This window comes from Acanthaster planci, linkage group LG08 (assembly GCF_054643075.1).
Source record: "Acanthaster planci isolate LZ-2023a linkage group LG08, COTS_SCS, whole genome shotgun sequence".
NCBI lineage: Eukaryota > Metazoa > Echinodermata > Asteroidea > Valvatida > Acanthasteridae > Acanthaster > Acanthaster planci.
The window spans coordinates 16,730,741-16,745,529 of NC_141784.1; the positions used below are offsets into that span (position 1 = coordinate 16,730,741).

Sequence of the window (14,789 nt, forward strand, 5' to 3'; positions counted from 1 at the left end):
GAAAATTCCCAACACATTCGGCATCACAGGATATTAATTTACAGATGGTGGAGACACCAAAGAAATTTTTATTTGTGAGGGCAATTTGAAGAGTACCAGTAAGTGGGTTTGTTTAATCAGCACAACGCTTCACAATACTATGTCTCAGTTAAACGGGGAAATTCACAACTAATTTCTCATCTTTCATGTTAACACTTTTTTTTTTTAATTTAACACTAAAAGTTGCCAGCAGAACTCGCACCGACAGTCCAAATTGTTACAGCCCAGTCAAGATAAGTCTGCACTGGTTCAGATGGCCAATAGTAATAAAGTTATGGGGAACTCTGGTAAAATGTACTCTCACTGTGGACAGTATAATCAGATGCATTAGCAGAGTTCAGAAATTTCTTCCTCACTCCAGAGAAGTACCAGTGCCTTGTCTTTCTCACAAACCATCTGCCATTTTGTGCAACATTACCGTACCTACATGTACATGTAATCATTCATAGCACCAGCATGCATTTTCATTTGACAAAAAGATATCTCTTGCAGAGTTCTGTTCAAATTGTTTTTTTGTGTGGTGGGTGCACACCACACAATTCATCAGTGAGATGATGGGGGATTTAGGCAGGAGTGGTACAATACACAAACAAGTACATGAACATTTTATGCCAACCCAGTGGGATATTGTTGCTGGCTAATAAAGCACCCTCACTCGTGCATGCACACAGTCAATAATGACTATCACCACATGGCCTACGATGGAATGAGTGAATGAAATCTACCTGCTTCATAGAAGTCGCGCGGCTCTTGCTTGATCGGGAAACCCGCGTAGCCATGCTCGAACTGACCACCAATGTGGCCCTGGTGCTTGAAAGGAACAAATGTGGGCTCTGAGTTCTGGCGCTGGAAGTGAGAGCGCTGCTCGCTGGGAAAAGACAGGAAGCACGGCTCTGACGTCTGACGATGATATCTACATGTAGGGACAAACACAGCAGTGATGCTTCAAACCATCACTAAATACATGTGACTGCTCAAATAATGCCAAGATGTAAACTCAGAAGATGACAAAAGTCCAAGCATAAACTGGGAAATGAACTCACTATGCTCAAGCAGAAAAACAGCTATTTTTCTACCATGATAGTTATGCTCTTTAACAAAAGCAGAAATTAAATGGTACAGAATTTGTTCTCAAATGAATACATGTACGTTACATGCACACATCACAGGGTACAATAGTAATCTGTTCTAACAGGTCTCAAATTAATCAAAAGTGCTTCATATGTATAATACAAGTGCATAAATGTAAATGTATTTCATTGGATCTTTCAATGATTGCAAAAATCCTACAAAGTGCCTTCTTACAGCATCATGTGATCAGTAAATTCTTCCAAATTTGTCCACAAATCTTGGTTTGTAGGCAATGTCTCTACTGGCACAGCTACGGTTTACAAGTCACATTTTCTTATTTTTCAGTGGGTTCAGACTGGCTTGTAGGTCTAACACACTCATTTGGTTTCGAAAATATTGCCTTGTGCTCCCTACAAGGCAATATAAACTTTGCACTCATACACAGTCCAAATACTAAAAACTCAAATAAATCAATTTATTCTATCACAGCTGAAGAAACTTGAATCGAAGCAAGTCAAATTTTAAATTTTGTTCACTCGTACCAAAAACAAGCACAAAAAAAAAGAAAAGAGAGACAATCTGTTCTTACCTCTTCTCCATGGTATATGCTTGGAGGTCTCTAGCAGAAGGAAATGCTGGTTCCTTGAAGGGAGTACAGGCAGACAGTGCACAAGAGGATCGCGGGGATGAACGTGCCATCTCCTGCTTGACCACGTTGAAGTTCAAGTCCAGGCTGGGCAGGGAAGAAGAGGATGCAGTGGACAGAGGGGTGGTGATCCGCAGGTCACTGCGCTCATCAGAAGTTGTGGGGACCAGGGGCGTGCTGCTCCCCGTACCACTGGTGGTTGGGGTGGGGGGGCTGGACAGGCCACTGGGCTTCATCGGGGGCACGTCAATCACCAGCTGCTCGCCAAACTCGAACTTGTGGCTGTTGCTGAAGTCGAAGTGAGGTGTCGTGGACATGGAGGAGGATGAGGAGGGGAACTTCATATGAGCGCATGGCTTGTGACAACTCGGACTCTTGGGCTCTGCCTTGATCTTCACGTTGAGAGGAACTGCAATAGGGAAAAAAAAACCAAAGCAAAGTGCACTTAGCTCTGTTCAAATGAGCAAGTTATCTCAGTGCAAAATGAAATTTGTCTCAGCTTGTTTCAACTATTCAAAAATTAGAGCAATCATTTTTTATTTACAGTGTCAATAATGGTTTCATTTAAATCCCACAGCATAGATTTATAAAAAGTTGAAGTCCTATGTACATCAACGGAGTCAGACTATATTGGACATAACTCAATCGGTGCCCCGCACGCCTCTCACCTATTGCAAGGCGTGTGTCATACATAGCAACGTATCAACTGCTGGGAAAAAAAGGACCCAAGGAAGCCAGCTAGACTCCACAACTTGTTTCCACCGTTCTGCTGTTGGGTTTAACACAGTCTACCATTCCAGTTAGCTTGCTTCTGTCACACCTTATCTACGCTAACACAACTACAAAGAAGCTGCAACTCCCAGCTTTCATCACCCTCCCCCCCACCAAACTAGAGTCATCCCAATATCACCATGGCAATGGTTAATTACCAAATGACAAAAAGGAGCGGCAGAGATGAGCACTGCCGCAGTGAGTGGGCCAGGCTCATTTGCATGTTATGGCCACCAATAATATAATGGATATGTATCATGGAGGGAGGTCCTGATTTGCATGTCAATGGGAAGACTTGGGGGGATGCTGGGAGCACATGGCTTGCTTCATCCAATGATGGTGAGGATGAGGTCCTGGACACTGATAGCACTGGGTAATCATTGCCTACACTTGATTGACAGCTTCCTACGTGGGCATGAACACGATAAGTATGTCACGACATGTAAAGCAAATGCTAACACAGATGTCCATGCAGCCATAGACTACTTGTACATGCCGCTAAGAAAAATGTGATGTTCTTGTACAACCTCTCCTTGCAAACTTATGAGCGTTTTTTCAACCCCTCACAACAGGGGGCTCACCTAATGATATATTTTGTTTTAAGGTTGTCATGCATATAGAGCATCATTGTATGAAGTTAAACCCTATTAAATATGGAATTTTGTTGTTTTACAACATGCATTGGAAGCAGGAAAAAAATTAGGGAACACCATTTTGCGCTTCTGACAAAAATGAGGTCAAAACGTCCACAAAAGCATCAGGAGAAAGAGAAAGAGGAGAAGCAGAGGAAGGGCAGAGAGACTGATAAAGCTTTCTCCTCCCACTTTGTAAGATTCCTGTCTTATGAACGTCACACTGAAGAAACAGCCCAAATCTTCTGGTAATAGACATTACCAAACCAGCCTAACGTTAACGATGCAAATTGACCATGAGCATTGTGAACCCTGAAGAAGCATCACAAACAGTTACAGCAAATCAAGCATGTCAACATAATCTTTAACCAATCAGGTCTATTCCTAGGACCCCAAAATGAATTGATAGTAGATGAATTGATTTGCACTGACCTTGGTTTCCTCCCCCCCCTAACAAAAGCCCAGTGGTCCGCTCATTAATTCAGGAAAACAACTCCCAAACACGAACTGCACAAATCAGAACAAGTTACTGGCTATTCACTGGTGCACGCAGTTGGAAAACAGCCAGCTGTATGCAATTCAGATGTCAAGTTACATGTACAAAAGATGAGTAATTGATTTTGTTCTGCTTGGTTATTCTAGATTAATGTTTGGCAAAACATGGGATGTATGGGCTGAGAGAAACTCAGACAAAGCCAAGCCAATGAAATGCATAAATGTCTGATTTTCTTAACAAACGTGCCTGAACAGAGATTGTATCAGTAAAGAATTAAGATGTACACCGTACATTGTACTGTAAGTTTAATCCTATTATTATTTCACCAGTACTTATGAAATACAAAAGAATAAGGCCTTGGCTGAAAACCATACATCCAATGGAACGGCAATGGGGGGTGGAAGGGAAAAACATCACTCTTCAGCAAGAAGTAGTGACACATGCTTTCGATCATACAGGAAAATACCATGGATCAGAGAACAAAACAATATCTGGCATTGAAATTTTGGAACTTGTGACATTGCATATGAAGCTACCAGACTTCATCAGGCCAGTGATGACCAGGGAGGCAAGCCAAGTGACAAACTGCTAGAAACAGATTGAATGACCAGATCATCTAATGCCCTTATAAAATCTGATGGTTAAGATGCAACATAGCAAGTTGCAAGAATAACTTCAAGAAAATGAAATTTTTTTTTTACAATTCTACCATACAGGTTACACTGAGGCCTCTAAGTTTGCAAGTTCAAGATGGACGAACTTCTGTGAACACTTACATGCAAAAATGTTCCTGAACTGCCAAATTGGTGTACATTCAGGGCTGAGTAGATCATAATGAAGTACATGTAGTAGCAGGAATGATTGGAGGAACGCTGGCATTACATGGACCAGTAACAGCAGTGCTGGTACCGGGAAATGAGCCACCTACATGCAGAGGCATTTTGGCATTTGTGTGGTTTGGCGACACCTGGAAACACAATATTGTCCTCTATGTCAACTCTGCAAAACATATCTATGGAGTGCATGTGCACTTTGTTTCCTTCCGCTGAAGATAAGAAGAAGACAAGTAAAATGTTTGAACCTTGACAACACTTGCCCATAACCACTAGTCTTCTACCAGAGAGTCATTAAGCAAATTGTGGTTTCTTGTAATGCTTCCACTTCCCCCAAATTCTAGGGAAGAATCCTGTCCCCCAAGGTTCTTTCTTCTTTTTGTCTCTTTAAACAGAAGTTTCAAACGAGACATGATAGATTTCAAAGGTGCCGGTTCTGCAATGACTTTATCAAATCAGTGATAAATGGCATCTAACCTCCCCCCCTTCTTCTCATGTTATACCCCGTGCCAGACTCCTCATTAAATCATCAATGCTCTTTTATTCCTTCTTTCTCCCAACCCCCCCTCACCAAGGCGTTATTGCATCAACATCGATCCAGCACAATCTTTATCACCAAGTCCCCTAATAATGAGGGTTTGAGAGAGAGCAACGAGTGCCGATGGCGTCCCCATCCATCACAAAGGCCTTACGCAGTCGTGATTTTCTCCCAATCATTAACCGTGACTATTGTCTCCTCTTTCCCTCACCATTGTGGAATGAAATCTGTGGAGCTGTCTTCAAGTCACTACACCATTCATCACCAGACAATAATACATGCACACCATCCCAAAATGATGGTTTTTATAACAAATTTAGCCAACAATTTGAATTTAATCTACAGCAGCAGCGGCACAAGAACCCTCCTGTTATTTCAGCCTCAAAATGCCTGAAGATAAATATCAAATTGCTATTCAGCAACTCAATGCAATAAATTGAGTTTTGCTGAACAGCGATTTCATTTCAATTCTAATAAAAAGGCGGACTCCTTAAAATGTAAAAAGAACAACTCTTCCTTTACTCCAAGGTTGTCGCATATATACATACAGATAAAAGCTTGTTTGTCAAGAACTTAGAAAAATGCCTCGGAATGATTGAACCTACATGTACAATACAAGAAGCATTTAACACACTGCACAACTAGTGACTTGCTGTACAATCTTCAAACTTGCTGACAGATTCTACTGCCACATTCTGAAAAGCAGGGTTCTATCCAAGACAAATGCAAAGAATATGGACACTTGCCCACTCCTGAGGGCACTAATAGGGGTGCAGACCACTAATTCAAGTGAGAATTTCTGACCAGCTCATTAGCATTAAAAGTGCCCCCACAGTATCTTTTGAAAAAAGAGATTGTTTGGCCCCCAAAATGGTGAGATTGTGTAAATCGTCGCCAGGATCAACTCCCTGGGTCTTTGAGCTTTCATATGAGGGCAGAAGGGCTGAAAACTACGGTTGAAAAATGGTCCTAAGTGCCCGAGAAAGTTGAGGGTTGCCACTTGAAAAATGGCTGCAATCAGACTTCGGAAAAATCACTTTTTGGGGGGTGATTTTGTTTTGTGGGAATAATTAAAAATGTAATTGGTTAACCCACAAAAAATTGAAAAGAAATTGAAAGATAAGTGACCAGACAAGAATTTCATTTGTGTTTCAGAAATCTCAGGGATGTTGGCGTGCATGCTATTGGGCCCTGAACGGTGCTGATTTTACACTGTTTTCAATGGGGCTTGAATTAGTGGACTGGACCCATAGTAGCTGTGTTCTAAGCCTCCATCATCCCATGCAGTCATTTATATCATCCAAAAGCAAAGTTACCCCAGCAGCAATGTGATACTGACTTCTACCCTCTTCTCTGCTTTCAGTTTAATTTGTTTTCCGTGGTGAATGGGGCAAATGACTGACAAACAATGACCTACGTGATCTACGTGTTTCACTATTGAACAATCACCTTCCACATGTGCAACTGTAATGTTCAGAAATACGGCCCTTTTCGTGATCAATTTACTGTGAATGACTGTACATGTACTCCTTGCAAAATGTTTCCTGGAAAGAGACTGACAGCCATAGGGTTTCTTTTTTGACAGAAAATGAAACACCTGTGATGATTAAAAAGTACGGTAAAATAACATTCTCTGACCCAGCAAACATTTCCAGTGTTATCCCTAGTCTCAGGGGAAAATTTTGAGCACAAACTTAAAAGCAATGCTCGTCTTTTACGGAGCCTGATAGCTTAAAAAGAAATTAACATCAAATTCAACATCACTAGAAACAGAAAACCAACAGACAGTCCATGACAGGACAAATATAAAAAAGCCAAATTTTAAGATTTAAGATAAGCAATTGTTTTTTTCTGCATTTCCAAAACCAATGAAACATGCTATCAGTTGAAGTTCTGTTTAGTAAACAATCATTTGATTTGTGGATCAGCTCTATATCTTGTAAAATGATTTGATATTTCTCAACCCTCCGCAATGTCCAGGCCAGCACTGAGATGGCACCAGAACATCCTATACAGTCTGCAATGTAGACCACTGATGAACATGACCAAGAGCTATCACATGAGCAAAAAGTCGTGGCTGTGTTGCTACCAGTTAGGCAAATGACACTGCTGGAGAGGAGAAACTTCCTTAACACACTGCCAAAGTTTCCATGGTCGATAGTGGAAACGGTACATCTCCCATGTTTGGGGGATTTGTTTCTACAAATAACATTTGGCAAAGATCGGTCAAAACAGACTAAAATAAAGATCTGAGAAGTATCAAATTCCTAGTCGCTGGGATTTTTTTTCCTGTCTGCATTGTGGACGTGTCAGAAATCACAAGGAAATTTCATTCAATTGGAAAACTGTTATAATACGGCTTACGGAGACTCTGACGACCAATCGAAATGGGCATTATATCAATGTACATGTAGCAATCGCCAAGCACACACTTCAAGACTTGACTCCTGAAACAAATTTACCAATATGATATGCTATTGAAGAACAGCATGTACATGTAAGTATTTTTTGCATTCTTTAAAATAGTAAGCCTGCTCCTTTAAGGCACATGCATGATACTTATCACACAGAATCGATTCCAACACTGGCCATTATCATGTTTGTGATCTGTGATGGTGTTCTTTCAAGGTCAATGTGTGTTCGCAAATTTTAGATTTAATGTTCATGGATCGTTCGCAGATGGACCCGGGGTTTCGCAAACTGAGCTGCCATTTCTCTCTCTAACAGCGGTGGCTGAATCTTTGCGAATCGGCTCTTACTTTCGCAAAAGAAAGAACTCCCCAGACAAGTGTTATTTTTTAAACTGCACACAATTCCCCAAAGAATTATTCGCAGTACACGTAAATCGATTGCAAAAACGGCACGTACTTCTGAGCAGTATAGCACAGGTACTTCAGAAGCTCTATGGTACAAAATTTTCTTCATGCTCATTAAAATAAAAAACGAGCTACAAACACCTTAGTGTTGAGTTTATTTTGAGGAACTCCAGTCTGAACTTTTTTTAGGGGATTCAAATAGTTATTCTGCATATACCAGTATAAGTACAGGCATACCTTGAAAATTAACATGATATTGTCTGTGCATCAGTGTCTTAGTTCCTTTGAAACCTAAACTTTTGTCACATGCCAACCACAAACAATAAACAGGTAATCAGTGTTCCTGGCTTCTTTTATCATCACAAGCAATTTTCACCTATTTTTTTAAGCTCCACTCACACCTCGGCATAGATATGCATGCGCACTTTTGATAATTTCATATGTAAATGCAGAAGCATACTGGGAGAACGGTGCCAATGTTATCTGATTATCGGCCCCATCATCTTTACTTTGGCAGTATTGAAGCTGCTTGTCAGTACATTTTCCAACTTCATTTTTCCATATTTGAGACTAACAAGATAAATGGCCCAAGGTGCCACGCATCTCAACCATCGCCGGTAAGCTTAACAACACACAGAAAGCACAGATGAGACAACTTTTTAATACAATCCCGTGTGCTGTCGGCGTGTCTTGTGGCATACAGTACACTTTCCAAAGTGGACGAAAAAGGTAGTGACGACTAATAAAGAGGCAGTGCATTGTCTAACTTGCCTTTTCAGCGACAAACCATTCAAAATCTTCGTAAACAGAAAGAACACATCATTATACGAGGCTGATAGCATGCCTGTCTTTTTAACAGCTGGGTCCAATAATTTAGCAATGGTTTTCCCAGGGATTCAGGTGTCGATCGCCAAATGCTCATTAAAAAGAGAAGAAGACAAACCCTGAGACAAAAAAAAGATGGGACTTTAATAATTGGGGTCATGTAAACCAGATGGCAGTCATGATTTGCATGTGCTGTATCAAGGGTGTCTTTAGTGAGAATGAGGGATGGGGAAAAATGTAAGGAAGATGGGGTAGGGCTTACCCTGAATTTCTTTTAACAATTGAAAAACTTCTGCTCTGAGTAGGAACAAAAGGTATGTTTTTAAATGAAAATGACGGTTCTTTGATAGGAACTCACTGTATTGGCACACAAGTTTGTGCGAGGGGCACATTGGGTATGTGTAACAAATTTATGCTGGAATGTTTGGTCTTTGTGTGTGCGCCAAACACGTGCAGGAGCCAGGGTGGAAAACTTCTCACCAGCCTGTCTTTCTTTTGCCGGTGAGGGTGCACTTCAACTCAGGGCAGAATGGTTTTAACAAACAACGAATGGCAGCTGTACAATGTACTGGGTGTCTAGATTTGGGCACAGTTGGGGAAAAAAATAGAGTTTGCTTCTGGCCTTTCTGCACTTTTTCAATTCTGATATCAATTTCAGTTGTGAATGTAAAATACAAGATTGGAATTTACCACAACTTTCTCCACATCACACAACTATATTGAAAATCACCTTTGATGTGATGTCTCTACTGCTTATCTATATGTATGGCACACTCCCGTTTTGTGTCTATATTGTAGGAAAAGTTTCAACCAAATTTTTGTAAATTTGTTTCTTCAGAGACATTGTACAGACATGTATAACAGGTTTAAAATAATGCACCTTTATTATGAGCAGGTGCTGAGGCTCTACCTATGCAGTTAATTTCATGTTGATTAGCCCGTGTCTACTATGCAAATGAAATATTGTACATGTAGCTTTTAATGACATCATCATGACATCACCCTCTGAATATCTACTTTGACCATCAAAGGTCTTGGAAATAGAATTTCCTAAATTTGTTTTGTTCAGGAGGTATATCACAAAAGAATGTTCAGAGCCAAATTCATATAAAACCATGTGATGTCATGATGACATCCTCAATTTTCACACGTAACACATTTTGGTCTGGGTTTATGCTAAATTTCATCTCAAATTACGGCTTTGGACCCTACACAGAATTTGTTGCATGCGTGCCACATGACATCTGATGAGGTCATCATGACATCACTGTTCTAGGACCACTCTCGCATAAAACAATGACAGAAGAATTTCTCTCCTTAGAATTTCTAAACCATTAAATTATGAATGTGTGATGCTTTTGTCCTAGCGTCTAAATGCATTGTGCTCTGTCTATTCCCAGCAACTCTGAAAGGCTTGTCATTTCCAAAATGAGCTGTATTCTGCCAAGATCTGATTACATTCAAATCAAATCAAACCACCAAATCAGTTCTAAAAATGTTACTGATTCATCCATATATGTACATGCTTGGTCGTTTTCCATCCTTCCATGCCCATTTTTTTACAACCACTATGGTAGTCACCTAATTTGCCAACAATTTCAGGGACAGCCCTCATGAGATCAATACCTTCAAGGTTAGCCAAGTGGGGCAACTTTATATCTGCCAACCTTTTGTGGTGTTTTAAGGGTGGGTGCCACTAATTTTTAAATTAGGTCAGTACTTTTGGTTGTGTTGCATTCAATTGATTGAAGGTTGAGAGTAGACACTACGAAGTTGGCGCTTCTGGTGCACGTAAAGAAAAATGCAATTTGATATGTAAAAATTATGTTATATTTAGTGCTGAAATACCCATGAATTTTTGCAGATGTTGACTATGCATTCAAACCTATACAAAAGTTTCAGTAAGAGCTGTGCCAGAAGTTGTTTGGCACTCCATCGCAAGTAACAAGTGACAAGTGACCTGTAAAGGAAAGCTTTTTTCACAATTGGTTTAAGAGCTTGTGACTTGGATTAAGACTGAATCACTGGTGGGGGACTTGAACAGTTTTTGACAGAAGACAGCATTACTTGTGATAGACTTGCAGGGACTGGCTTTTGTTGACTCAACAACACTACCACATACATGTACTGGTACATGCACATGTACTGCAGTTCACTGTTGACTAAAAACGGAACACCTAACTTTTGTCAGTTTTTGCCACAGAATGGAATAAAATAAACCCCATTTACGTTTTATTTTTTGTCCCTTCCATGCATGCCACGCCATGACGGGTTTTCTTAAGGGTTGGATACATCATTTACATTTGCTGTGATATTTAAAACCTGCCGGATTTGGGGTTTAAAATTTACTTTTATCCCACTGAATTGTTTATTTTAATATAAAATATTAAAAACACTGTTCATAAAATATAGAAAAACACTTAATTTTTAACACTCAAAATGCAGTTTGAATAGTCTTTGCAAAAATCCATGGACCACAGGACGTTCCTGAGAAAGCTAACATCAATTTTATACCAAAAATAGCAATCTTCTTATTACAGTTCAGACTTTGAAATTAAACAAGCTGTCCAATTATTATGCATAAGACAAATCTCCTCTCAATATCTTTAAAGTACATGTATACATGTCTAAACATTGAACATGAGATGAACCAACTCATACATGATTGGAACATGTAAACTACATGTATAACATACATGTACATGTACATGCCAACTCCCAGGTGCTACATGTAGTACTGTATATCTTTACTGTCAAACTGCGAGCCCCGCCAAGTTTCCTGAAAACATGGTGTAGCGCCCTCTGGGGCAAAACATGGCCAGTATCATTCTACTATTGCTCCCGGTAACTGCCACCACAGTTCACAAGCAGACTTGGCCAGCACTGACACAGGGTACATTTATACATTTGGCCATTGGGGATACAACTCAGTGAATCCTGGGCAGACTGCTTGAATTTAATTTGACCACATATAATACATACCAGTACGTGTAAGTACTGACATGACAGATCACTGAATTTCTGGTGTGGGGAAATGTATACATGCACATGCAAGCAAGAAGATAGATCACTTTTCTGGAAAAGTGTGATCACAAGAGGGCGCTATGTATGTGTCACCATTGTTGGAAACAAACTAGCAGGAGTATGCACCATACCATGGATGGTTAGTACACAGTAGCTACATGTATCTATGAGAGAGCCTGTTTGTTTCACACGGATCTGGATCTCGATCAGTGATCCCAAAGCTGGTTCTTGGTGTAAGTGAACCAATGTTAGATCACTAATCACCATGTGGATCTGTGTAAAACAAACAGGACCATAATGAATAATAAACAGCCATTTTATTTCCAAACTTTGAAGATGTTACAAACTCCTTGTCAATACTTGGATAGTGATAAATGATGGGCGTTTTCAGCCATGTACATGTATGTGTACTGATCAGTGAATGTGAATAAGACAGACATGTGTCTAAAATTCATTCAGTCCTAATACATGTATATATACTGATGGCGGTGGATCCCGCAGTTACTGAGTTTATACTTGAATTGAAGCTCTCCAAGGCTCATTTCTGTATTCCAAGAAAAACACCGTCCAAAACTTTCTCCAAAGTGACCAGCAACACCTGCATCTGAAAAGGGTTAGGCTTTTGGGTAATCCAGTAAGGGCAGTTGATTTGTTCCCTTTATTTTTTTGGTGTGTGTCTAAAAATAATATCGAGTAACGTACATGTATGTCCCCAAAATAAAATGCAATAGATCCCAGCCCAGACTATGGATGTCATTTTCCCCCTGGTGACCCCTAATATGATGTGCCATCAACTATTTTCAACCATAGAAGATACTAGACCTAAGATTTTCTAAAGAGTTGTCAGGAATCTTCAGGTCAGGGATAGACTTGTGGAATCTCACGCCGTGAACAATACGTGTACATGTACAGGTTTTAATAAGCTGTTTGTCAATAGGTCTACAGGTTAAGTTCTATTCATAAATACCTTTGACAGTTTCCCCATTCAACAATGCGCAATGCGACCATGTACACGTATTCACATTAAGTTTGATAATGCCCACCGCCCTTTGATAATGCCCCCTGCGTAAAAACACGCTGGCATCTGAATACGAGAAAGTTGACCCCATTTCTGTTGGTCAAGAGTGTGTGCACTGCAGCATGCAGAACTTACCATGTACATGTAAGTGCACCAAGTCCATATAAGGAGATACTTCTGAACTCTACTTGCACAACGAATAGAGGGCAAGATGGACAAGGTGGTCAGGCAAATGAAAGTAAACTTCTTGAATAAAATTCATGGAATTGATCATACATTACCTTCTTTCAACTCTCTAACTAAAATGGCATTTATGAATGGGAATAAATATGAGCTCGGTCGGTCTTAAACTAGCGGTAACAGTTAAGACTGGCTCGGAAGAATAAACGCTGATAATGCCCGAGCAGCAGTCACATCCATTCTACTGAGCCGGTCTGAAACGCACGTCTAAGACAGCCAAGAATATATTTATTCCCTTATTCAAATTTTATGTACCGTATAAAATAATCTGCCAATGCTAAATGCAAAATTGATGCCACAAATTGTACATTGTACACTGGTACATGGACAGCTGTGCTGAATATACCAGTACGTCTTAACCATTCTTTCACTTAGCTGATCAATGCATGCACAAGTGTATTTAATTAGGAGATGAAAGTGTTGGTTTAGTGTTGAATATACTGGTATGCTCACAGATCTGCATGCACATAGGATACTACACGGCAGGGGTAAATCCTTCACGCTCAGCTGAGTCTCAGGTGTTCATGTCAAGTACAAGTAGAATTCTCAAGTATTACAACCTTTAGAGGGTTCCCTTGATGGCTTTTTTTCTAAGACACACATTTTGTGCCACTCCCACTCACCTCCCAGTTTGGTCATTTGTTTTTGAAAAAAACATACATTCCTAAAGAAATTGTTCATGTTCTTTTGGAAAATAGAGGGCGCTGTTGCTGTAATGTTATTCTTGGACGACACTGATCAGTTTGGGGTTTGGGGGTCAAATTGTGAAGCCAAACTTTGCCTGGTGCAAAAGGGTTCCTCAATGGCTTACTCCCAAGTGCACGTATACTGTAATTACACAATAATGAATCACCTAGGAAAACCAAATTTATCACTAAATTATACTTTAAAATGGCAAAATATAACTTGCAAATATCATTGTGTGGAATAAAAGCGTGCAGTTTTGAGGACTGCATTTTTGCCAAGGGTATTTTGCACAGCCCATTTTGCTGTACATGTACTCATTATTTGAGCAGTGTTCTCCGTCTTATAAAAGTAGCCTGGCAGCCCACCAAGTTGGGCTAGTCTCCCATCATGTTTTAAGAGATAGCCACCAAGTTTAAAAGCACTGGTGAATCTATCATTTTATTATTATAAACTATTTCATTTTAAACAATATAACTTTGATAAAAATATGGTAGCCATCCAAGAATATCTAAAAATTGCTTCCAGTTTTTAGAAGGCACAAAGAATCTGCCTCTACCGTGCCCTAGCAAAAATGCACTAGATGTACATGTACTCCAAATGGGTGGAGTGGGGGAACTGAAGTGGGTGCATACCCTGTGCTACAGCACGTGATTTTACTATTTTTTCTTTACCCACTGGTAGGCATGACTAGAGACAGATAAATAAAAGCATGCATATTACAGTTACATGTCAGTGCTCTCACCAGTACATTCAAAAGTCAGGATCTAAAAATGGTTAATTTCCAGTGTTCTGAAGTACAAAAGAGAATATTGTCTAAAAACAAACATCTCATGCACAAAAAACATCTCACAGATGATTGAAGGAATCAATTTAATACTGTACATGTTGATCAAAGAAGATGGCCAAATTTGAGACAAGTGGACAACACATTGTCATAAATGTACATGTGCAGGTATTTCCACTGATAGAAGGAATCAATTTAATACTCTTCAGATTTTTTTTTACGTCGGCCAACCATTTTGCTATGGGATGAAAATAAGGATGACATTACAATCAACGCCCACATGTGGTAGTGCTCAAAAAAGAAAATAGTGTGATTATTTTATGGATGCCCATCTTCCCACAATCTTTCAGCCATCATTTCAGCCTAACT

The 14,789-nt window shown here is 39.9% G+C and overlaps 1 protein-coding gene across 2 annotated transcripts in view; it reads right to left on the reverse strand.

The window, feature by feature from the left end:
• Positions 1–14,789, reverse strand: part of LOC110986610 (ETS translocation variant 1-like) — an 89,999-nt gene that overhangs the window by 22,832 nt on the left and 52,378 nt on the right. For both annotated transcript variants that reach the window (XM_022248611.2, XM_022248612.2), the window contains 2 exons: positions 1,700–2,165; positions 765–952 (listed from right to left, as the gene is read on the reverse strand). In XM_022248611.2, the coding sequence (XP_022104303.2) occupies positions 765–952; positions 1,700–2,165 (654 nt within the window). The remainder of the gene's footprint in view (positions 1–764; positions 953–1,699; positions 2,166–14,789) is intronic.